This window comes from Eleutherodactylus coqui, chromosome 5 (assembly GCF_035609145.1).
Source record: "Eleutherodactylus coqui strain aEleCoq1 chromosome 5, aEleCoq1.hap1, whole genome shotgun sequence".
Classification (NCBI taxonomy): domain Eukaryota; kingdom Metazoa; phylum Chordata; class Amphibia; order Anura; family Eleutherodactylidae; genus Eleutherodactylus; species Eleutherodactylus coqui.
This window is the reverse complement of record NC_089841.1, coordinates 175,962,863-175,987,501: the sequence shown is the minus strand read 5'-3', so window position 1 is coordinate 175,987,501 and position 24,639 is coordinate 175,962,863. Positions and strand designations below refer to the sequence as shown.

The following is a 24,639-nucleotide window of genomic DNA, read 5'->3' as shown; positions in this document are numbered from 1 at the left end:
CATGGCAATTGTACATTCCTTCTGTCTTTTCTTCATATTAGAAGCCCTAATCTCTGCTGCCAGAACACAAATTCTTTGCTCACTGAACGCCTTAGGCCACGCTCACACACAGCGACGGTAAAACAGTGTTTGAAACGTGGCGGTTTACTGTGATTTTGATCAGCATTTTTGAATACAGGTTACTGCGTTCGACGGCTCTTTTTAAAGCACCCCATCATTGTGATGGGCGATTAGATTTTTTAAAAAAAACGTGAAAACCACAAAAAAAGAACAGAAAGCGCTCGGAAAACGCCACGTTCAAGCGCAGGTCTGAGAGGCCCCATTGAAATCAACGGGAGTTCTGTGTTTCACACGGCCATCGCGATGTAGGAAACAAATTGCGGCATGTCCTATCTTTGGGCGTTCCTTCGGAATGCTTCGCCCATTGTTTTCAATGGGGCTGGGAAAAACATTGCACAGCATTGTGAGGTGCACACGAATGCAATGTGATGAAAGGTTTCTCAATGAAAACAATGGAAAACACTTGCCGATCCTCTGACGTGGCTGAAAGCTGCACCGGAGGACCGCTACTTCCCTGAAGTGATGGGAGGTTTGTTTTTTTTTAAACACAAAAATGTCTTGAATCCGCATAGACATACATTGCACGTGCATGAGTGCAATATTGCACTCGTCTGTGGAAAATTAGCCTTAAGGCCCATTTACACGCAAAGATAATCTTTCAAACGATTGATAGATTAAAAGTTTTAGCGATCTTTTTGCATAACTAATGTCCATTAACACTTAAGCACCTTCATTTGCATGTAAATGGGTCTCCAGAGCCCAGTGTGTGACTAATCCCAGGCTCTGCTATGCAAACAGCTGCATTGTTTTCATTGGGGCTGCCGGCAGAATACAATGTAATCTCCTGAATCCTGTGGAGAACACAGCATGCGATCTGTTGGGAGATACTTTATTTCTCTGTGGCTGAACAATGGATTTTAAGTTCATCTTAAAATCATCTTCAGATAAAAAGTGCACGATGCCTGCATTTACATGTAACAATTATCACTCAGTTTTGGTCGTTTGAACGAATTTTGACCGATAATTAGAATCGTTACTTGTAAATCGGCCTTTAGACTGCTATTACAAGTAGCGTTTCTCCCCTGCAAAATGCAGGTAGAGCTACTCCGATTGTGGCTGGCACCTGGACTTAGCAGTACAAGCACTGTGTCGAGTCCAGCTGCCAGTCACAATTAGTGGAACTCTGCCCTGCAACGCACAAACCTCACGTGATTCTCACAGTCGTGTGAGAGCAGTGTAACTCACATTGGATATCAGCACACTGTCAGTCAAGTCAGCAGGTATTTACTTAGCAACTTTCCAATAAATGTTGTGTTTCAATTTCTCACCACTCAATTGGCTGTCAGGGCATCTTTCTTGTTTGCATTCAGAGGCAGATGATATGTCAGTACACAGCTTTATATCATAAGGAGACAGTTGGAAATGATCCAGCAGGTTTCTAGCCTTTAGATGCAAACAAGAATAGTTCAATTCACTGCAGTTACACACAATGATTATCGCTCAAAAAACGGTTTTTGAGCAAATTTTGAGCGATAATCGTTGAGTCTAAACGGGCCCTTACTGGCACAGTGTGAGGGCGCGGTACAGGGCTACATGACTGTCATTGCTATGGATGGTACTGCCGGAGCAAGCACTAGACCCACTCAAAGTAACGTGTTTGAAAAGAAAACCTGCAACAGAAAATTATAACAAAGGTAACCCTTAATCATTTTTTTTTATACCCATAATTTTTCCTTTTCAGGACAATTATTTACATCTTATTCTAACTGAAGACTCCTCACAATCATGGGATGCTTCCTAATTGAAAAAAAGGAGAAACTAAGCGTCCTTCATTTTTGCAATTATATCAAACTGCAGTATTTAAATGTGGGTTGTAGACTGTAACAGATACATATGTATAAGGAAATGTAAGTTAGTGGCACTAAACAAGTGTAAGGTTCATAGAATGATTGCATCTACTAGATGGACACGAAAATACTTACAGGAAAATGGCCAGGGCCTGCGGTCAGTGACAAGGATGTTATCTTAGAACATTTACATGCATGTGATTTTAGCTCTTAACTGCTGATCTTTTATCTACAGACTTTGGTCATTGGAAATGTGTAATATGTATTTCAGATCTCTGTGCATGCAAGATAAAAGATACAAAGAATTAATCTCAACTTGTACAGTGCTATTTGTAGGAAACTTTTATCTTATCAGATGGTTTTCTACCTGGAAACTTTAGTGTTCAGTTCTTTATAGCGTTCTGTCAAAAAATGTTCAATGTTTATTGCTTGTTATGGCCCTGTTGGGGTACTGTTGTATCTTGACACCACTGGAAGAGGTGGCTGGAGACAAGGGAAAGTCTTCTTGACAGGCAGGTGATGCCCCCAGGTACTGATTGGCTGCAGGAGCTTCGCAGTGTAGATGCAGCACTGCAGTCAGTGCATGCTGCTAGTCTGACGCTCTTTCATCAAGTCCCCTCCGGCCTGCATGTCCCCTCCAGGCTGCTGTGCGTGTCCACGCCGCTCCATTGTTCCCTGCCTGCTCTGCAGCTCTATGTGTTCCCGGTGGGACAATGCCATCAGAGGCTGTCACGGCCCCCTCCGCCGCCAACAAAACTTTAATTTTTTCATCAAGTCCCCTCCGGCCTGCTCGGCGGGATGATGTCATCGGATGCTGTCACTAGCCACTCTGCCAGCGACAACGCTTTCATTTGATAGATAAGTTCGCAATCTGCCGACTGCTGCAGTACCACAAAATTCCTACCGGCAGTGAAGGCCAGGGAGACCACCAGGAAAAAACTGGGATTGACTGCGGGGGGACAGCACACTTTCAGCAACTGCACATGGTACAGGTGCAAAGACCAAAATTAAAACTCACGCCGGGAGCTGAGATGGAACGCCTCCAGGGAAAGCAGGTAAAATACAACAGGCGTGTTCAGTCTCCCCATCTGCTGCAGCGCACACTGCTGTAATGAGCTCCATGGCATGCCAGCTGGGTAATGTCCTCTGAAGCCGGAGGGGTGTGTGCAGTAAATCAGGCAGTTGGGGGCATGACGTAGCTGTCAAGCAGCCTAACACTTCTCTACACCCACCACTTCCCATGGCGCCAAGGTACAGCTGTACCCCTGTTGGCAACTAACAATACTGGATTGGTATTGCAGGGTGAGCCGCATTAACTTTAATAGGACTCAGACTGCAGTACCAACCTGAGCCACTGTACAGAGCTATCTGCTTCCTGCATGAAAACAGCTCAGTATACAAAGACATTAGCTTGGGGAAACAAATTATCCTAGGCGGCAGACCCCCGCCGATCTGCAAATGATGACCTATGCTGAGAATATATCATCAACAACCAGAAGTGTGACAACCCCTTTATGCAACAGCTTTACATGTCACCGCCACAACTGCTTATTGGCTACATTGAGATCTAGCTTGTTTCATATATTAAGAGGCTAGAAGAATTATAATATATATATATATATATATATATATATATATATATAGCTACTTTTATAACTCATTAATAGAGATGAGCGAGCGTACTCGGAAAAGCACTACTCGCTCGAGTAATGTGCTATCTCCCCACTCATCCCTGAAGATTCGGGTGCCGGCACGGAGTGGGGAGCTGCAGGGGAGAGCGGGGAGGGACGGAGGGGAGATCTTTCTCTCCCTCTCTCCCGCCCGCTCTCCCCTGCTCCCCGCTGCGACTCACCTGTTAGCCGCAGCGGCACCAGAATCTTCAGGGACGAGCACTGCGATACTCGGATAAAGCAAATTACTCGAGCGAGTAGTGCTTTTCCGAGTACGCTCGCTCATCTCTACTCATTAAGCTATGTATGTCATGGGTGCATTCTAAAATCTACAAGAAAGCCAGTGTATGAAGTTTAAGAGTTTACAGTATACTGTATATTTACCTCCAACTGGAGTATTTCCTTTCATATGCTTCTGCCACCAAGCCTTCCTCTGCAGACACCACCTTCATCTTCTGCCAAGCTGGACAAGTGATGATGTGATCCACTCTACGGCCCCAGGCATCATAATGCTGCAAGTGTGGTGGATTGAGTTCACATTCACGTCCAAGGGAGTCGATCTCATCTACTAAACGTCGTCCAAAACGTTCCAGATCCTGGCTTGCTTCTTCCAACACCTACACAAAAACCCACCATAAACATATATGATACAGCAGTCTAGGTCTCCATTGGATCAGTATCAGGTAATTTTACAATCTTGTTTTCCATCTAATAGAAGCCATCCAACAACACACTTCGATGCAAGCATACAAACCAAGAATGTACCACCTGCACCCAAGGAGACAGGGACTCACATCTGAGGGACAGATTTTTAGCCTTGGAGCACCCTTGCCATAAGCCACAGTAGTAGGGAGACTTTTCCTCCGTCCATGAGTGGAAAGACTAACAGCCCTGTTTTTGTCCAATTGAATGCGTGTTCATGACTTTTGTTTACTTTTAACATGACAATGTTTCACATATACTCCATTATTAAAAGAGTACCTGCACATTCACACTCCGTTGGCTGCTGTCAGCTCCTTCCGGCAGCTGAAGACAAGCACATATAGCGCTATATGGGCCTGCTTTCAGCTACCAGGAGGAGCCGAAAACGGCCGACAGAGCGAGATCACTTAACTGTGAAAGTACAGGTACCCTTTAAAGGTTAACTTTTATGCCATTTCCTACCTTTGGCCAATTTTTATGATCTCTGAAAAACCCTTTAACATCTAAGGCGTAGATGATTATATAGGGGATTTTGCAATACACGACAACATGTTGGTCCATGTGTGCAACTGACGCAGTACCTATGAGTAGGTGGGGACAGAGGGAAATGGAATCATTGCTTCATCAGTGAGAGACTGGATGAGATCACCTGGAAAGGCACGATTGGCAGTTTACTGTATCACCATAACAACATAATGAATCAGTGCACTAATACGCGGTTTAGTCGGGTACATCATTATAAGCGGGGTAGTGTCACCATTTCCCATGAATATAACTTCTCCTCTAGTCATTGTTAAAAATTCCGAACTGAAATTAAACTGCAAGCATGTAACGTGATATAAGGCATTGAGCAAAGGTGTAGACACATCTGAGCAACACAACACATTCTGCATACCACAGGAGGAAGGTGTCTCTTCAGGTAACCCTGGAGAAGAGAGTCCTCAAGGAACTGGTTCCCCAACCGAGGCTGATCTTGGAAGAAGCTTCCAATCAATGCATGGGAAAAGGGCATCTTCAATTCTTCCAGAAGTGCGTGAGGCCGGTTGTTTTCAGGACTGACAGCAGGAGATGCGATGCTTCTACTACTCATGCCACAAGCCGACTGGTACTGTATGCGGCGATATAAATTCTTACTGTTCCGCTGTGCCACCAGAAGGCTAAATAATCTCATCCTGTAATGCAAAGCAAGCAAAATATGAGCAAATACAACAAATAAACAGAAAGGCAGCAGGACCCTCCTATGGGCTCATGCAGATGGCCAGGTCGGATCCAGCTGCGGGAATTCCCGCAGCGGGATGCGAGCCATGCCCCTGCAGTGACACCCACGGTTCACCTTCTCCGGCATCTCTTCTGCTCTGCTATATGCTGGCTGCTGCCCAAGCGCACATGCACAGAGCAGGCGCGTCGGAGATTACGTTGCTGTGCGGGCCTTTACGAGGCTCGGACAGAAATTGGACATGCCACGATTTGTTTACCGCACGAGTTTTCAATAAAATCTATACAGACGGCATGGGCAGAAATTTTCAGGAAATTCCGTTGCAGAATTTTTGCATAAAGTGTTAATGGACACTAATATCCATTAACACTTTACTAGCTTCATTTGTGTGTCAATGAGCCTCCAGAAGCTTTTTGCAGTGCCCAGCAGGTGCTCTGAGCTCTTCAATTGGCTTCATTGTTACGGGCTGCTAAAAGAATACAATGTAATCTCCAGCTCCTGTGGAGAACACAACCTGCGGTCTGAAAGATGGATTTTAAACTCACCTAAAAATCACAATTCAGACGAAAAATGCACGATGGTAGCGTTTACACACAACGATTATCGCTCATTTGCAGTTGTTTGAACCAATTTTGAGCGATAATCCTTGTGTGTAAATGGGCCTTTACTTGATTGTTAGTCTTTCAGGAGCCTATGCCAGGCAATGGGAAAGACTGAACGATCACTTTTTACATGTAATGACTTGCAGACGACTGAATGATGATTGTTATGCCTGCATAAAATGAATGACGAACGCAACGATAGGCAAACGAATTATCATTCAATTGCTGGCCGTGTTTAAACTGAGCAATTAGCGTTCACTTTCGCATAATCCAACGATTTACTTGAATTATAAATGGCTCCATATAAAATAGCCCCTACTGGTTATCAGCCAGGATTACTGTATGGCCATAGAAATGTATTAAAAAAATAAACTTATTTGTAAGGGAAGAGAACCTTCAGGGAACCACTAAAAGCATTCACTTCTATTGTATTCTGCCTTAATTCAGGGAGTTTGTTGTGATGGTCTTCTGTCTCTGGTCTTGTGAAATGGCGCACAATACTGCAGTGTTGTGGTGGTGCCGCTTGTGATTGTCTGTATTGTCAGAGGTCAAATTAATCACACTTCAGTGTAAGACAATTACAGCTCAGCCCAAGTAATGTGTGTGTCTATTGCCAGGTTATCAGGGGCCTGTCTATTCTCTGTGCAGGGATGTGTCATCCAGAACAACAATCTTTTTCATTCCGCCCGGAAGTCTTGCATCATCTGGACTGCAGTCAAAGAATGTTAATGAAAATGGGTTACTGCCAGCTTCCCACCTCCTGATTATACAAGTATCCGGAATGTGGAAAGTTAGTGAAAGTGAGCAGACACGGACATGACTTGCTTTGAAGTTTCAAGGAAAATGTAGGCTGAGCCTGGGAAATGCCATCGTATTGATCATCGTGTAGACACAGCAACTCTGAGTAAGACAAGTCATTGGGTCCATAAATAAAAAACCTCCTAGCTTGGAAAATCCTGCATAATTAGAAGTCATGTAAGCTATGTTCTATATTTGTGGCAGATCAGTAATGGAAATATGCTTCCCTATCTCAGCACTGCATATTACCATTACTAGTCATCATTCCAAACGCCACAATAGAAACGTTTTCGCTGATAAAACTTGTAAGGGACTGAGCTTGCAGTATGATTCCAGGCCACTGCACAGTGTACGGCGCTGTGCCAAATTGGATGCACAGCAGATCCTGCGTACAGGTGATCGGCGAGGTTGGCAGATGTCAGACTCCCACCGATCTGATATTGATGACCTAGGATAGTTCAATGTTATAGTCCTGCAGAAACCTCTTTAAAGTAGATGTCCAGTTCTGACCTTAAGGCTGCGGGCACACAGGACCGAAAACCTGCGGAAATCTCAGGGAATGACCGCACGGAGATACCGTGAAATCTCAGCAGTAGTAATGCAGCTTCAAAACCCGGCACGGGATTTGAAGCAGCTTTGCCGCCCGTATTCAGCTACAGCCATCTCTTCCCCATAGAGAGGAGCGATGGCTGCAGCAGAGAAGGCATGTCAATTTCAGGGCAGCTCGGCTGTAACGGACTGGCTGCAAAGTGTGGACGAGATTTTTACAAACCTCATCCACTTTGCTGCTTAGTCTCGGGCTTAAAATTGTTGATGGAATTTCCGTGCTGACAGTCTGCACAGGAGTTCAGCGGCAATGCCGCCCCGTGTGAACTCAGCCTAAAAGTTTTATCTAAGTTGCTAATTGTGGATATTTACTTTTTATTTCCCCACATGATTGGCAGATTGGCTCTTCTTCAAAAAGCCACAGCCCGTGCGTGTCTACTAATAGATTATAGTAAGGTTGGCGTGTCAGCCAGCGCATTTGGGGGGGGGGGGGGGGGCGCTTGAAATATAAGCCCTACCCCAAAAATAAGCCTTAGCTGCATAAAAAAGTTGGATTTAGGGTGCCTTCACACTGGCGATAAAATCGCATCATTTTGTGCGATGTGAGAGTGAGTGGAAATGCAGTGTTATGAAACCAATGATTTTCAATGGTTTCCTTCACATTTGCGATGTTTTCACTCATGTGATGTTGCAAGAAAAGAAAATCGCAGCATGCTTTATCTTTGTGCGTTTTTTTTATCTCCCATTTTTCCCTATAGAGCCTGATTTTTATTGCTTCGCAAAGCAGGAACTTGTGATTTTCGTGCTTTGCAATGCGTTTTTAACATTAGAAAGTCCTATTGACTTTTGCGCTAAAAAATCACGGCAAAATCGCGCTACAAAATGCGCAAGAAAGTGGCAGTGATGTTTAGCAAGATAAAGCTGTGCTGATGCTCAAAAATCGTGGGAAAAAAGTCGCAAATTTTCACACGGCGATATCGCAATTCTATCCTAGGACAGGAGGGGGCATATTACTCATAATTGATCTTCTCTACCATTCCTCCATTCTGGGGCCCTTTTTAGGACGACCGACGTGATCGTTACACTTTCTGGTCACCTATAGTGCACTGGTAGTGTTAAACTATGATCAGCCCTGGCCAATCACAGAGCAGTTCATAGTGTGTATTAAGTAGTTAGCCATATTGGCCACCTGAAAATGGGGCCCTGAACTGACAGGAGAGAGATGATCAACTACAGGCAATATATCTCATCCTCCCACCAGCCCCCAAAAAAGATTTTTCTCGCCAAACTGGAGGGTTGCTTTAACCCCTTGAGTGGCACGCCCGGAAATTTTCCGGGACGAGCTCCACTGCTCATAGCGACATAGCCCGGAAGATTTCCGGGCTATGTATCACTATGGAAGCTGCAGAGCACAATGCCACAAGCTGTGACAGTGTGCTCTGCCTGCACAGACCCACACGGAACAAAGCAAGGGCTTTGAAAAACCAGCAAAAGATATTGCCGATATGTCGGCAATCTCCTGCTTTGTTTACAGGTTGCCATAGAGACCATCGGCTTGTCAGAAGCAAGCCGATGGTCTCTGTGGCAGGGAGAGCTGGTTGTTAGCTGTCAGAGGACAGCTAGGTACCTGCTCTTACAGCAGACATCAGAGAAAACCTTTGATCTCTGCTGTGTTAACCCTTTACATGCTGCAGTCTATGTGACTGCAGCATGTAAAGGGCTGTCACTGCAGCATGTAAAGGGCTGTCACCATCGGACCCCCGGAATGTGATCAGGGGGTCCTGATGGGTCCCTGTGGAAGTCCCCTAAAGGGACAAAAGAAAAAAAATAAAAGTAAAAAAAAAAGTAAAAAAATTCTAAAAAAAATAATAAAAACACTTGTCTCCCTTTACTTTGTAAAAAAATCAAAAATACAATCACACATGTGGTATCCATGCGTCGTAATGACCCAGAGAAGGAAGTTAATACATTATTTAACCCCTTAATGACATGGCCCCTTTTTTTCTTTTTTCCCCATTTCTTTTTTTCCTCCCCCGTTTAACAAAAATCACAACTTGTCCCGCAAAAAACAAGCCCTTATATGGCCATGTCAATGGAAAAATGAAAACGTTATGGCTCTTGAGACGCAACTGCAAAATTAGTTGAAATTCAATGATTAGACCATTTTAAAAAACCTGCCCTGGTGGGCACGACAGGGTGGTAGGAAACCCGCCACTCAAGGGGTTAAAGGAGGTTGTCTCACAACAGGTATCACCCAGGGAGCCCAGCTGTGGCTCATCTGCAAGTGCGTGGCAGCAGTAGTCACGCATGCGCACCACCACTTCAATGGGACTGCTGGAGAGACCCGTGGCTGGACTCCCTGGATGACAACTAAAACCGGTCATGAAGCAACTTCGTTACATCACTGTTCCAGAGACAACTTCATGGGTTGAAAGTCGAAGTGTCAGAGAGACCAGCTGAAGGAGTTCTGTGAGGGGCGTTTTGCAGCTTACTAAATGGAACATATGCAAATGCATCATATTTTTTTTATTAAAAAAGCAATTGCAAAAATGTTTTTTTCATTACAAAGTTGATACAATGTAACAAAAAAGGCAATCAAAGTTTGTCCAAAGCCTTAAAAGGGAACCTGTCGCGTGCCCACAGCCCCACAAACTAAGTTATGGTGCTGTTAGGGGACGCAACAGGGAGCAGGGTGATGTATTTTTTTGATACTTACCTGCTCTACCCCAGGAAAATCTGACTCTTGCGATCATCACGGGTGATAGCGCTGCACTGCAGGTGCGTATAAAAAATACACCACCCCCTAACAGCACCATAATACACTTTATGGATAGACATACGCAATAACGTAAAACTGAAAAAAATAACTGCACAGAGAAAAGGAACACCAAAAATATCTCCTACATCTGTAGAACCCACAGACAACACAGATTTGCCGTTAACCCTGTCTGCATATTTGGATATTGAAAATTCCGGCCGTCTAGTACACAAAAGAGGGATGAAGAAGTTTTATTTGAACTACTGGAAGAAGCATCCACAGCATCATCTCCATCACTACCCCCAAGGTTTTAATTGACAAAAATAAACCCCATCAGAAAGAACCCGAGTACTTGTACCCTACCTTAAGAGAACCATTACTTGACATATCAACCCATTCTACAGTGTCTACTTTAGAGGATTCTCTAATTACTGTATATAAAAACACTCAAATATAGACCAAGCATTCCACCTAGACAAGAAAACCCGGTCATACTTGCATCCGATCTATCCACATCCACTTTATCCAACCACTCAGGTTCTTTTTTAGAGCTCCCTACTAGAGATGAGCGAACGTACTCGTTTTGGGTGATTTCGCAATCGAGCATCACTTTTTTCGAGTAACTGACTACTCGGGCAAAAAGATTCGGGGGGCGGCGTGGTGGAGCGGGGGTAGCAGTGGGGAACAGGGGGGAGCTCTATCTATCTCCCCCCCCCACACACACTCCCCTCTGCAAGCCCCCCGCTCACCCCCGGCGCCCCCCGAATCTTTTCGCCCGAGTAGTCAGTTACTCGAAAAAAGCGCTGCTCGATTACGAAATCGCCCTTAACGAGTACGTTCGCTCATCTCTACTCTCTACATCACTCACTCCAACTTCAACCCAATGCATCAGGCTGGATCCCAACACCACAAGAACCACAACGTTTTTCAACCCAACAGGACAAAAAAAGAAAAGCACGGGTATAGGAAAAAACGAAAAGGGGAAAAAGAGGGAGGTAAAAACAATCCAACGCCAAAAAGGAACAAAATAATACTACATTTTTTAAAAATTTATTTGATCACACACCGTCTGAAGCAGAACTGAAACTACTGAACCAAGGGCTTTCATTTCGCCCAACTGAGAAACTTAATGAATTTGAACTCTATTTATATCAACAATTAGGAAGTTGACACTAAGGACACATTTTGCAATTGAAGAACAAAAACATTAAACATTCCCCAAATTTCTAGTACTGTCCTAAGAGAAGAGCACAATGATCCCACGGAATTCCCGCTCCCTTTTCATACAAACTTGAAACCAAAATAAGGATTTTATCCAAACCGACACAGAGGAAATTTTATTGAAACATTTTTTACATTAGTCACTACAGAGGAATAATTCCCGATAGTCAAAATATAGTTATCCGAAATGGGGACATGGGTGGTGGAGTACTAATACAAAACTGGTCAACATATATAGGAGAGGCTATGAAAATTCTCTCATACACTACCGTGATTGCCCAAAAATAAGACACTGTCTTATATTAACCCCTTAATGACATGGCCTATTTTGGCGTTGAGGACCAAGCGATTTTTGGTATTTTTCCATCTCCATTTTTCAAAAGCCATAACTTTTATTTTTCCATCGATGCAGCCTTATAAGGGCTTGTTTTTTGCGTGGCGAGCTGTAGTTTTTATCGGTGCCACTTTTGGGTACATAGGCTATATCGTAAAACTTTATTTTTTTTATGATAACAGGGAGAGAAAACGCATCAATTCTGACATAGATTTTTTTATTTTTTTTACAGCGTTAATCATGCAGCATACATGACACACTAAATTTTTTCTGCGGGTCGGTACGGTTACAACGATACCAAAAATTGGAAATCTTTTTTTTTTCTCTATAGCTGCATTCAAAGTCCTGTAACTTTTTTATTTTTCTATGTACAGAGCTCTATAAGGCTTATTTTTTGCGTGACGAGCTGTAGTTTTTATTGATACCATTTTGGGGAATGTACGGCTTTTTTTATCACTTTTATTGCATTTTTTGTGAGGCAAAATGCTAAAAATTAGCATTATGCCTGTGTTTTTTAGCGTTTTTTTAACGCTTTTTGTTGTACAAAATAAAAAGCGTGTTCAACTTTTTGTACACGTCGTTACGGACACGTCAATACCCAATATGTGGGGTTTTAATTTTTTTTTTACCTTTTTTATGCTAATATTAGAAAAAGCATAAAAAAGGGGTTTTTTTACATTTTTCTTTTTTTTCACTATTTGAGTCCCTCTGAGGGACTTGCAGCACTATGCCTATGATCGCTGTCATAAGGCATGGCAGAGCTACTTATACAGCGATCATAGGCATAGGCAATACAGGACGCCAGTGTCTGTTGCCATGGTGACAGGCGGGGCTCTCGTGATGACATCGCGAGAGCCGGCTGGAGACACAGAGGGAGCGCGCTCCCTCTGTGAACTCTTTCCCTGCCGCGATCTACTTAGATCGCGGCAGGGAAGGGGTTAACAGCGGGGAGGCGCATCTCCGATGCCCCCCCCCCCCGCTGTTGCAGCGGGACACCGGCTGTGACTGACAGCCGGCTCCCGCTGCGGGATAGCGCGGGATCATATGTGATCTCGCGCTATCCCCACGACGTACCGGTACGTCATTTTGCGCGAAGTACCAGGCTCCCATGACGTACCGGTACGTCATGGAGCGGGAAGGGGTTAATTTTTGCCTCAAAAGAGGCACGGTGTCTTATTTTCGGGGGTGTCTAATAATACTTGGCTAGAAGCCGGCGTTCGGGTCCCTCACAATGGCTTGTGGCGCTGATGCAGGCTGCCATGTCCTCCTTCACACCGGCAGAGCAGCTCTTCCTGGAAGCGGAGCTTTAATACCCCGCCTCCAGCAAGCTAATGTTCTGATTGCTTAATCAAGCGTCGCGTCAGCCAATAAGAGCCAGCGCGTGATTAACCGATCATAGCCATTCATTGAATGACATCCAGTGTGAAGTCGCAATTACCAGTGTGAAGCCGGCCAGATTGAGATTTTAAAGAAAATGTGTGTTGTCCATAGCAAGCAATCACAGCACAGCTTTTATTATACCTCAGCAGTATAACAAACAACAACCAATCACAGTGCAGCCTTTATTTTACCTCAGCAGTATAACAAACAACCAATCACAGCACAGCTTTCATTTTACCACAGCAGTATAACAAATAACAACCAATCACAGCTCAGCTTTCATTTTACTTCAGCAATATTTTAATTCCACGCATTCCAATAATACTGACAGATTTTCTTTTTTAATTCAAAAGTCTGCAATTCCCTGTAAAAATAGCATTTGTGATGACGATCAATAAGGCTCAAGGGCAAACATTTAAGGCAGCAGGTGTACATTTAGAAAAAAACATATTTCTCATTCCTTTCACTATTCCAACGTTTTTACATTTCAATATACAGCAAAACACAGATTAGATTAAAAAAATACAAATTCCACGCAAACAAAGTCGCGGGTAACAAACTTGTAACCACATAATTCCTTAAAAAGAGAGAGATTTCTTGATTAATGATCACCAGAGACTCCCAATCTTCTACCATTTACCCCAAATCCACAAGAATCTTCAGAACTCACCCAGATGACCAATCATATCTGGAATAAACTCAATTACTAGTAACCTATCCCAATATATGGATATCTTGCTCCAGAGATACATTACTCATCAGGAATCCTTGAAGGACACTCCATCCCTACTTAACATTTTAAAGCATACACAGTGGTCATCTAGCACTTGGTCCTGGTCCTGGGCTTTAAATCCGGCTGATAGCAAAAATACATCAGGGAAGGGATTAAAGCCCCTGCTTCTGCAATCAATCATGTCCGATTGTCAGCTGTTAGTTTTTAACCCCTTCTGCCTTCTCCTTTCTTTAGTACACAGTCATCAATGAGCGGTATGTACTAAGAAGTGAAAGTGGAAGTACAACTACACGAGCCGGCAGTCACGTGACCGCCAGGATACCCTGCTACAGCAGAGCTGGCTGCTTGTAGCAGACTCTGATCAACTCTGCCAGTGACTATTGTTACTACAGGGGATGTTTTTCCCTGTAACTGAGGCTCCTATGAATGCCCCAGCTACAGTGGGAAAGTGTCAAATCAAAAAAATAAAAAAAAAGAAGAATGTGAATGTCCCCCAGAGGTCCTATGTGACGTCATGGGGACATAGATGGTAAAAAATAATTATATAAATAAGTAAAACAAGATTACAGAATACAATTAGAAAGAATGTATATATATATATATATATATATATATATATGTATATATATATATATATTATATATATAAAAGAAAATAACCCAAAGCTGACGCCAATCAAAACCGTCACCATATGCATCCTGTATTCCAAAACTCTACATATTATATATCAAAACGTCTGAAACAAAATGAGGAACCCATTCCCGTACTTTATTTTAGCGTAAATATACTAATTAAAAAAAAAAACTATCATTTTTTTCCAGCTTTTTACCCCCAATAAAACAAAAAAAAATGGAAAGAAACGTCAGTGAATTGCATACATTGGAGAATTCGATACATTTTGTCCAACCACCAATTGCAGAGCAGCATTATTTTATAGAAATGGTTCACAGATAACTTGATCTTTATATGGGAGAGCTCAAAGGGGGATTTAAAAAATGTTACTGCATTTTTAAAATTTAATTATTTTAAACTTGTTCTTTTCGGGAAAATGCTCCACTCGTAAAATTGAGTTTTTAGACCTTTTATTAGACCATCAAATCACCAAGATTGTTACAAAAACTTTTTTTTGAGTCCACTGACATAAATAGTCTTTTAAGCTACAGTAGTGTCCACTACAAAAAGTGGAAAACCAACATACCATTTGTCCAATTTAGGTTGCTCGTCCACGGGTGTTATTGCATTGCGCTCCCCGTGGCGATAATCCGTCCGTGAGGAACTCAATGCACGCTTTCCATTGCTATTAAAAGTGCAACCCCCCTGTCCACGAGCGGAGAACCATAGCGATTCTCCGCTCGCGCCCGGCAAATCGCAGCATGCTGCGAATTGCCGCGATTCTCCGCGGTCAGCCTATCTGTCAGATAGGCTTACAGCGGAGATAAGTCTGCAGGCTCCTGCTCCCGGGCAGCGGCTCCCGTGGCAGAGATCCACCGCGGGATACCGCAACGCCCGTGGACAGGGGGGCCTTCAGAAACTGTTAAAAAACCGCAAGGGCAAAGGAATAACACAACTGGACTGCTTGAAAGAAAGAAAAACATAATCAGAAGGATCTCACAGGTTCAGCTTAAGTCCTATAACTACCTATAACAATTTGTATCCCATCATCCTTACCTAGCAAAATGAATCCCGTCGGAACCATACAGAATTTTTGAAGTGCGAAAACCCTAAAAAACTGCTTAGCACTGAACAAACAGAGCAAGTAAACAGAACCACTCACCAGAATGCTTTCAGTGCCATAAAGGGAAATGTTATATGAATATTGATAACAGAATCACGGAATTCAGCATCTAGCTACACCACGAAAAATGTAAAATGAGGACATTTATCAATTATTCCTCCGATTTTGTGATTTACATGCTGCAATGCCCATGCCCCCTGCCCATGCCCCCTGTAGATCGGACAACATAAAATATGAGATGCAGAATAAACACAGATCAAATACCATAAACATAGTGTTTTAAGACACACAACATAAAGGCCCCGTGTCCACGGCCGTGACGGCGATATTCCGCCGCGGGGGAGCAGGGGAAGAGCTGCCAGGTAGGATTACCGCGGAGAATCGCGGTATGCCACGATTTGAATCCAATTGAAAATTGCTATAATTCTCCGCTCGTGGACGTCGGGGCTGCGCTTTCCATAATCGTGGCCGGATTATCGCCGTGGATAACACAGTGAACCATCGCCCGTCGACAGGAGCCCTAAGGCCTCTTTTACACAGGAGATGCGATATCGCAACGGTGGTCTGTGCGTTTTCTCGCAGCAATATCGCGACTTTGTAACGCTCTGTTGCTGGGATTTATGGGACGGGTTGAAATATAAGCCTGAAAATAAGCGCTAACTGCATAAAAAAAATGTACAAAACAAAAATTACACTTAACAGCCGCTGTCTGCTCCGCACCACCTTCTCTGTAGATCCCCGGCACTTGCTTGTAGTATTCACTCGGCGCTTCCTGATAAGGGGCTCAAATTTCCTGTCTCCAGGAAGCGCTGGCTGTGATTGGTTCTCGAGCGCAGCAGCTCAACCAATCAAAGCCAGCACTCGATGAACCAATCACAGCCTTTCAATGCATGGCTGTGATTGGTTCATTGAGCGCTGGCTCTGACTGGTTCTCTAGCGCCATGGCTCAGTCAATCACAGCCAGCGCTTCCTGCAGGCGGGGAATTTGAACCCCTGAGCAGGAAGCGCTGAGAGAATACGAAAAGCAAGTGCCGGGGATCTGCAGAGAAGATGCAGCAGAATGAACAGCAGCTATTAGGTGATGTATCTCTTTTTATTCTATGCAGCTAGGGCTTATTTTAGGGCTTTTACATTAAGATTTCCTACTGTAAAAATTGCATTGCAAAAAAAAAACGCGTTTTCGTGCGATGCGATGCAACAGAAAGGAAGGCTCCATAGGCAAACATGGGCTACAAAACATCGCAAATCGCGGTAATATTTAGCAACCTGTAATTTTTTTCCCTGTCTAAGGCCTCCTTCCCACGAACGGATTTACGCCGCGTAAATTCGCGGCAAAAATCCGCTGCGTGGCCCCCTGCTATTAGGTTCTATTGAACCTAATAGCACAATGCTCACGATGCGTAATTCCACCGCGGAATTACGCACCGCGATTTCTCCCGTCCTCACCCGCAGCATGCTCTATTTGCTGCGGGTGAGGACGGGCTGTACGCGCTGACGGCTTCCATTGCAGTCAATGGAAGTCGTCCGTTCACGCTATCTCCCGCTGTAACCAGCGGGAGATAGCGTGAAAAAACGCTTCCCCACCTACCGCCGCAGCGTCATTTGACGCGGCCGGCGCGTCACGTGACACTGCCGGCCGCGTCACGTGACGCGGTGGGCGTGTCACACGACGCGACGGCGGTGGGCGGGGAAGCGGCTTCACGCTATCTCCCGCAGGTAAGTATAGGGGCTCTGGGGGGCGCCGTGACGGGCTTCACTGCGTAATATTACGCGGCGGCGCCCGTCACGCTCGTGGGAAGGAGGCCTTACAAACACGCTGGTTCATAGATTTGGCCTCCCAGGTATTGCTCTATCCCTTCTTTTTCTCTCTCATTCTCAAAATCAATAGTTGATTGGCCAGGGTCTGCCGATTGATTTCAACGAGAGCTGAGCCTGCATTTACAAGCACCGGCCACTGCACAGGTGTCAGCGCAATGGCTTCTGCTCCGACCCTTGTGCATAGCGGCGATGACAACATGCGTCCGCTCAGCTGAGCGCTGGACCTTGGCCGATCAACTATTGATGTGTGAAAATCTAAAAGGAAGAAAAACTGGTGTAGGCATGACGCCCCAGAAAGGATAGTGGAATGGTGGGACGTAATATCCAACTTCTCTTTTATTAGAAGTATGAAAAGCCAGCATAGGACACATGTTTCAGGGTGAACCGCTTCTTCAGCCCAGCTGGGACTGCAGGATGGATTCCAAAAGTGCTGGCAATACCAATGGTGGAGTTGGAAACAGGAGAAGAGGAACTGGAGCATTGATCTGGAACCGAAACCTCTGATACCATCGGGTTCGCTTCACCGATCTCCTATCCTTCTGATCAACTATTGATGACCTGTCCTCAGGAAAGGTCATCAATAGTATTGGTGCCTGGAAAACCCCTTTAACCCTTTTCAATCAAATGTCTGATGTCTTTTTACATTCTGATTGAAGCTTGTACAGCTCCAATGTCAGAAGACATCAGACAGGGTATTCTTACCGTCTATTGCTAGCCATTTCGCTGTCTGAGCCTCTTTGGCGTACACACACTGGCTTTAGCCAGCAGATGGCACCGTTGTATAACAGCAAAAAAGGAAAGCCCTTTAGGAAACCCTGAATCCAAAATTGGATTGGAAAGGGTTAAGTGGTAACACAGTGGAAATCATGTATGCAAAAGTGCTTCTTCTTTACAGATTGCCATTTGTACTGATATTTCATACAATTGTGTGCAAGAAGTCTAAAGCCTGAAAACCAATCTCTGTGAGCTGCTGAAAAAGATAGGAAACTGGATGCATAAGCAAAATAGTCTCCACACCCTAAATACATTCCTACACCCCTCCTCCCAGACTCAACTCATGTTGATGGCGTCTCACCTTGCCAACCAGAATCCACTGATGAGGGGCAATAACAGTTGTATCTACATAGATATTCTATTTGCCTTACATCCCTAGTCCTACAGCAAGTCCTTTTAAAAGGCCAGGAATTAACTCAAAGTGGATAGCATGCAATAAATAAATAAATCTTGTCATAGCGCCAACTTATTCTGCAGCGCTTTCAGGTAATTTTTATTTATTACCACCCTGACCAAACTGGGGACAGGATGGAAGGCTGAGTCAACCTTGAGCCGACTACCTGAACCATACAGGGATTGAACATGCAACCTTCAGGTCATGAGCAAGAGTTTAGGATTGCATTTCTGCTGCCATAACACTCTGCACCACACAGGGCTCTGCATCCAATAGGTGGTACTGTGGAGGATTGTTCCATCGCTCACCCCCATGGCTTTTCCCTGGCAGTATTGTAGAGCCTACTTAAAGGGGTTGTCCCGAGGCAGCAAGTGGGTCTATACACTTCTGCATGGCCATAATAATGCACTTTGTAATGTACATTGTGCATTAATTATGAGCCATACAGAAGTTATAAAAAGTTTTATACTTACCTGCTCCGTTGCTGGCGTCCCCGTCTCCATGGTGCCGACTAATTTTCGCCCTCCGATGGCCAAATTAGCCGCGCTTGCGCAGTCCGGGTCTTCTTCTTTTCTGAATGGGGCTCCGTGTAGCTCCGAGTAGCTCCGCCCCGTCACGTGCCGATTCCAGCCAATCAGGAGGCTGGAATCAGCAATGGACCGCACAGAAGCCCTGCGGTCCATGAAGACAGAGGATCCCGGCGGCCATCTTCAGCAGGTGAGTATGAAGACGCCGGACCGCCGGGATTCAGGTAAGCGCTGTGCGGGTGGTTTTTTTAACCCCTGCATCGGGGTTGTCTCGCGCCGAACGGGGGGGGGGTTTAAAAAAAAAAAAAACCCGTTTCGGCGCGGGACAACCCCTTTAAGACTCATTACACCCTTATGGTGCTTTCCACAAGGAGATACATTATCCCGCTGGACAGAACATTCTATAAACCAATTAGAGATAAGCGAGCATACTCGGTAAGGCGATATACTCGAGAAAGCAGCGCCTTTTTCGAGTACCTGCTGGCTCGTCCCTGAAGATTCAGGGGGGCCGCGGGGGTGAGCGGGGATTGCAGAGGGGATCGGGAGAGAGAGATAGAGGGATCTCTCTCACTCTCTCACTGTCCTCCCCGCTCCCCCTCGCTGCCCCGCGCCGCCCCCAACCCCCGCGGCCCACCGAATCTTCAGGGACAAGCCAGCAGGTACTCGAAAAAGGCGCTGCTTTCTTGAGTATATCGTCTTACTGAGTACGCTCGCTCATCTCTAAAACCAATATTTTTCTGATGCAAGTTTCTAGGAAATGTGCCAATCTAAGGTTTTAGATGAAGATACTAAACTGCTTAATACACTAGAAAATGCAGAACGGAAATGTTTTCTTGACGACCATTTTATCTACAATCACTGATGACAATCAGATGGTCACACGTCGGATAGAAGATGCGCTATTTCCGGAGAAAACATAGCTGAATGGTCGGGTTGATCAGAAATAACACTGAGAAATATTTTGTACCCCCCAGGAGATCAGCCACGTCCCCTCCTCATCCTCAGCAGTGTCTGGCTATTGGGGTCTGTTCAGACTGGGCCGTCAAGTTGCTTCTTTTTTTTACCACAAATCTATGGTAAAATGCTGTACATATTTTGTGTTTTGCCACATTTTTCATGCTGGAGTATACCCTCGCTGAAGCAGGATCTGCCTGCAGGACACAAAGGGCTCACTCACAGGGGCGCATGTGGCCCGCTAAAATGTACACAGCAAGAACACATGAACAGACATATGTGCTGTCTATGTAAGTCCCCATAGCCTATATTGGCGCGTGAAACAAAACATAGGTGCGAGTGGTCCGATAGAAATCAAGGGGCTTTTTGAGCACCACATAATACGCAAGCAATGTACGCCCGTGTGAGTGAGCCCGAGAAGTTTAAGCCCGTCCCAATAACGAAGCTCCACCCCTCTGTCGGGTGAAAATGGAACAAATCCACAAGAACTGAACTTCTCTGCAGAAATCAACCGGGCAGTCACACACGGGCGTAGGCGCATCTATGCACGCATATGCGCAATGGGCTTTGCGTTTTACTTTACTTTTTGCACATGCAATTCACATACATTTGTGTGTCCAAAACAAACATGCAACCACGCTCCATTCTTTGGAATGGGCAATTACTGTAATTAGTTTAATATCTGCTCTTTCCCTGCATGCTTCGCAAACAAAATGCGCATGCAAAACACGCTGATGTGAGCGAAGCCACGGAAATCCATGGGTTCTATTCACTGCATAGTGTGCACGCAAATACATTTGTGTGACACAGGCCTGTTTCTTTATCCCCTTGGATACTTGACCTTTTTCAGTTTTTTTTTTTTGGGGGGGGGCATTTCCACCTTTGAAGACTTCTTATTTTTCCAGTGATATAGCCGTATGAGGTCTTATTCTTTGCGGGACAAGTTGTATTTATCGATGACCCCATCTAACAAACCATAAAGTGTACAACTTTTAGAGATTTTTATGTATACTAAAATAGTAGTTTTGTTTTATTGGAATGCACGGTGGAGTAGAGCGTTCACTTCTAGAGATGAGCGAACGTACTCGCTAAGGCAAATTACTCGAGCAAGTATTGCCTTTTGCAAGTACCTGCCCGCTCATCTCAAAAGATTCGGGTGCCGGCGGGGGGCAGGGAGCGGCAGGGGAGAGTGGGGAGGGGAATCTCTCTCCCCCCCTGCTCACTCCCGCAACTCCCCGCTCACCCCCGCCGGCACCCAAATCTTTTGAGACGAGCGGGCAGGTACTCGCACTTTTTGATCACTTTTTTTGTGGAAGAACAAAACATTCAAAAAATGGAATTTCCTGCATCCTGCATTGTGTTATAACTCTTATAACATTCACCACGCAGGATAGATTATGACTGTTCTGGACATGATGACACTAATTATCTGATTTCTATAAGCATGTACTGGGAAATAAACCTAAGCGAAAATAATTGTAATACTAATTGGGCTGACTAGGCTGGAATACATGGCAAGCCTGGGAGCCTTCAGCAGGTGCTATTCTGCCATGGCAACCCATCGGCACATTGTGATTGCGTCGTGGGGAGCCAAGGGGGTGCTAGAGGCCCCCCACCCTAAAGGAAGCTGCTTAGATGCTGCAGTGAGAATTGATTGTGGTACCTAAGCAGTTAAATGGCCATGATTGGAGTTCGGTGGGCTGTCAGCTTTATGAACCTGCCTGACAGCTAGGGGGTATAGAGTGGGCTCATCTCCTGAGCCACAGCGTACGGCTGCATTACAGGTCGTGAAGGAGTTAATTTCTAAACAGTAAAACTAATATATATACAATGCTCTCTTCTGTACAAAGCGGTATCATGGTTTCCACATGTGATTACTTACATTTTACTATGGTCACATTTAGGTTTTGCAGTGTTATTCAAAAATACTGGCACCCCGACAAACCCCATAAAAATTAGTGAAGCAGCTTTAAAAAGTCATCTTCCATGCCCAAAGCAACCAATCACAGCGCAGCAGCTTTAGTTTTCCAAGAGAACCATAAGGGCTTATTCACAAAACCAGGCAGCTGAGCGAAAAGTGGGCGGACCCCATTATATCCACGCAGAATCCCCAGCGCAGGTGTGGAACACCCCTGAGGCCCCCTGCACACGGCAGAGCCGGATTACGCTTGCAGAATCCGGCAGCAGCGGCGTCCGCGTGTATCTGCTCTGCCACCGTCTTTTCTGTACTGTGCATGGACCCGGCAGCTCACCATCACACATGCGCAGTACAGATTTATTTTTCTTTCCCGCGCCGTCGCTACGGCGATGATGTGAAATCTGTGACTTGTCCGCAATATTTATGTCCGTGCGGAGCGCACATGAAAATTGGAGCATGCTACGATTTTTCCTCCACTTGTGTGTAGGAAGCAGTGGATCTCCATATGAAGTAACAGGCGGTATTTTACTGCGGATTCGCGATGTGGACGCAGATTCCGCAGCAAATACCCGCCGGTGTGCAGGCGCCCTAAGTCACTGGAGCTATGCAATCTTTTGCACAAACTGGGCCTCTCTCAACTTTTGACATCACTGCGGGGGAAGAAAAAGCAACCCCTAAGGCCAGGTTCACACAGGGCGGAATTCCTGCGGAATGACCGCAAGATTTCTGCAGCGGAGATGCAGCTTCAAAACCCAGCGTAGGTTTTGAAGCGGCGTCGCCGCCTGTTCTCCGCTGCAGCCATCTCTCGCCATAGAGAGGAGAGAGACAGCGGTGGAAATGGCGATACAGTTGACATGCCGCGGTTTTGAATTCCGCACCCCATGTCAGTTGCAGTGCGGCTCGGCTGCAGCGTGTGGAGGTGATTTTTGCAAATCTCGTCCACTTTGTGGCTTGATCTCGGGATTAAAATTGCAGGCGGAATTCCCGTGCAGAAAGTCTGCCCGGAAATTCCATCCCGTGTGAGCCTGGCCTGAAGTGACTAGTAGACGGAGACTCCCAAGATCTGCAGGGGTCTCACCCCACCAATCAGCAGCCTGCCCCCTGTGGATAGAAGAGAACTCCCCACCTGCAGAGAACACAGCGAACACTGGAGCTCGTTCACACTTTATTGTTACACGCGATGCGGTGGCCACATACACGGCAGCCGCAGCCCTGCTACTTGTGGGGCTCCCTGCAGTCTAGTACCGCAAGTCCTGTCCTACACCGGAGCACCGACCGTCCTACTGTGTCCGCCCCCACCCCGAGCCCCGAGCTCAGTCCCAGCCCGCACCCCAGCAGTTACCCTCTCTTTGCACGTGACATTGGAGGGCTTCACTCGGACTCTGGACAACCAGACAAACAGGTCAGGTGACCGGCTGAGGGCGGGGCGAGGATGGAAAGCTGCTCTCCCATCGGCATATTAACTTCTTCCACCCCACTTCTGCCCTAATCAGCAATTGCAGCCACCTGATTGGTTGTCTGGATGTGCACGAGGATAGAGTTACAGAGCTGTGCCCGAGGAGCTCGTGCTGAGCCGTCAGTGATCGGAGCGCGACCTCATGTTTATGCAATCCATATGGTGTGTAGTGTGAATATGGTGCATATTAGCACATGGTGTGTTATGTAGTGCATATTAGTGTGTGAATATGTGTGTATGCAGGTATGTGTGGTAGACTACTGCATGGTGGGGTGCTAACGTGGTCGTGGCTGTATGTAGTATGTAGTTTGCGTGTATGTGTTGTTATACATTACATGTGGTGTGATCGTGTGTATGTGGTGTGTGTGGTGTACTAGCATGTGGTCATGGCTGTATGTAGTTTGCGTGTATGTGTTGTGTTCGTGTGTATGTGGTGTGTAGGCTGTGTGTGGTGTAGCCAGAGCATATAAGCATGTGGAGTGGGGTACCTGTTTGCGTGTGGTTGTGTGTGGCATGTCTATTACCCCCCATACGCTAACAGGCACCCCACACCACACACACAACCACACTCTAATATGCACTCCACTTGTTCACACACCCTAATATGCACCCTGCGCACAAACATGCATGCTAAAATGCGTGCTAATGTACACACGCTAAAGTGTGCGCACAAACACAAACGCTAATGTGCATCACATGCGCTAATATGTACCACACGTGCTAATATGCACCGCACGCATGCGCTAATATGCAGTGCACATGGTCAAACACATGCGCTAATATGCATCGCGCATGCACACAATTATGTGCCATACATACACCACATGTACTGTATAAAAACTGCAGGTCCTGCCGTTGGCTCGCGGGCTTCTCGACTGCTTCTCACTCAGCGCTTCTCCTCCTTTGGGAAGGGCTGAGCGGAACCACAAGCCAGCGAGGTCTAACAAGGTTTTTTTTAAGTTGACTGAAAAGTCACCTAAACAACTGCGAACGACAAGTGAGCACATAGTTTTCGCTTCACACTGACGATTATCACTCACTTTCACTGGTTTGAACAAATTTTGAGCGATAATTGTTGTGTGTAAACGGGCCTTTACTTTGTAGCATTTCCAACCCCTGCCTAAACATACACAGTGATACATACATGTGTGTATATATATATATATACATATGCAACACCAATCTCAAAAAAGTTT

General features: G+C 45.4%; 1 protein-coding gene across 1 annotated transcript in view; it reads right to left on the bottom strand.

Annotated features, from left to right (window-relative positions):
• Nucleotides 1-23,431, bottom strand: part of LOC136628128 (acyl-CoA dehydrogenase family member 11-like) — a 47,768-nt gene extending 24,337 nt beyond the window's left edge. The window contains exons 1-3 of the mRNA XM_066603779.1: nucleotides 23,330-23,431; nucleotides 5,175-5,451; nucleotides 3,962-4,194 (exon numbers count right to left, since the gene is read on the bottom strand). Of these exons, the coding sequence (XP_066459876.1) occupies nucleotides 3,962-4,194; nucleotides 5,175-5,451; nucleotides 23,330-23,349 (530 nt within the window). The 5' untranslated portion in view covers nucleotides 23,350-23,431. The remainder of the gene's footprint in view (nucleotides 1-3,961; nucleotides 4,195-5,174; nucleotides 5,452-23,329) is intronic.
• Between the last annotated feature and the right edge of the window lie 1,208 nt (nucleotides 23,432-24,639).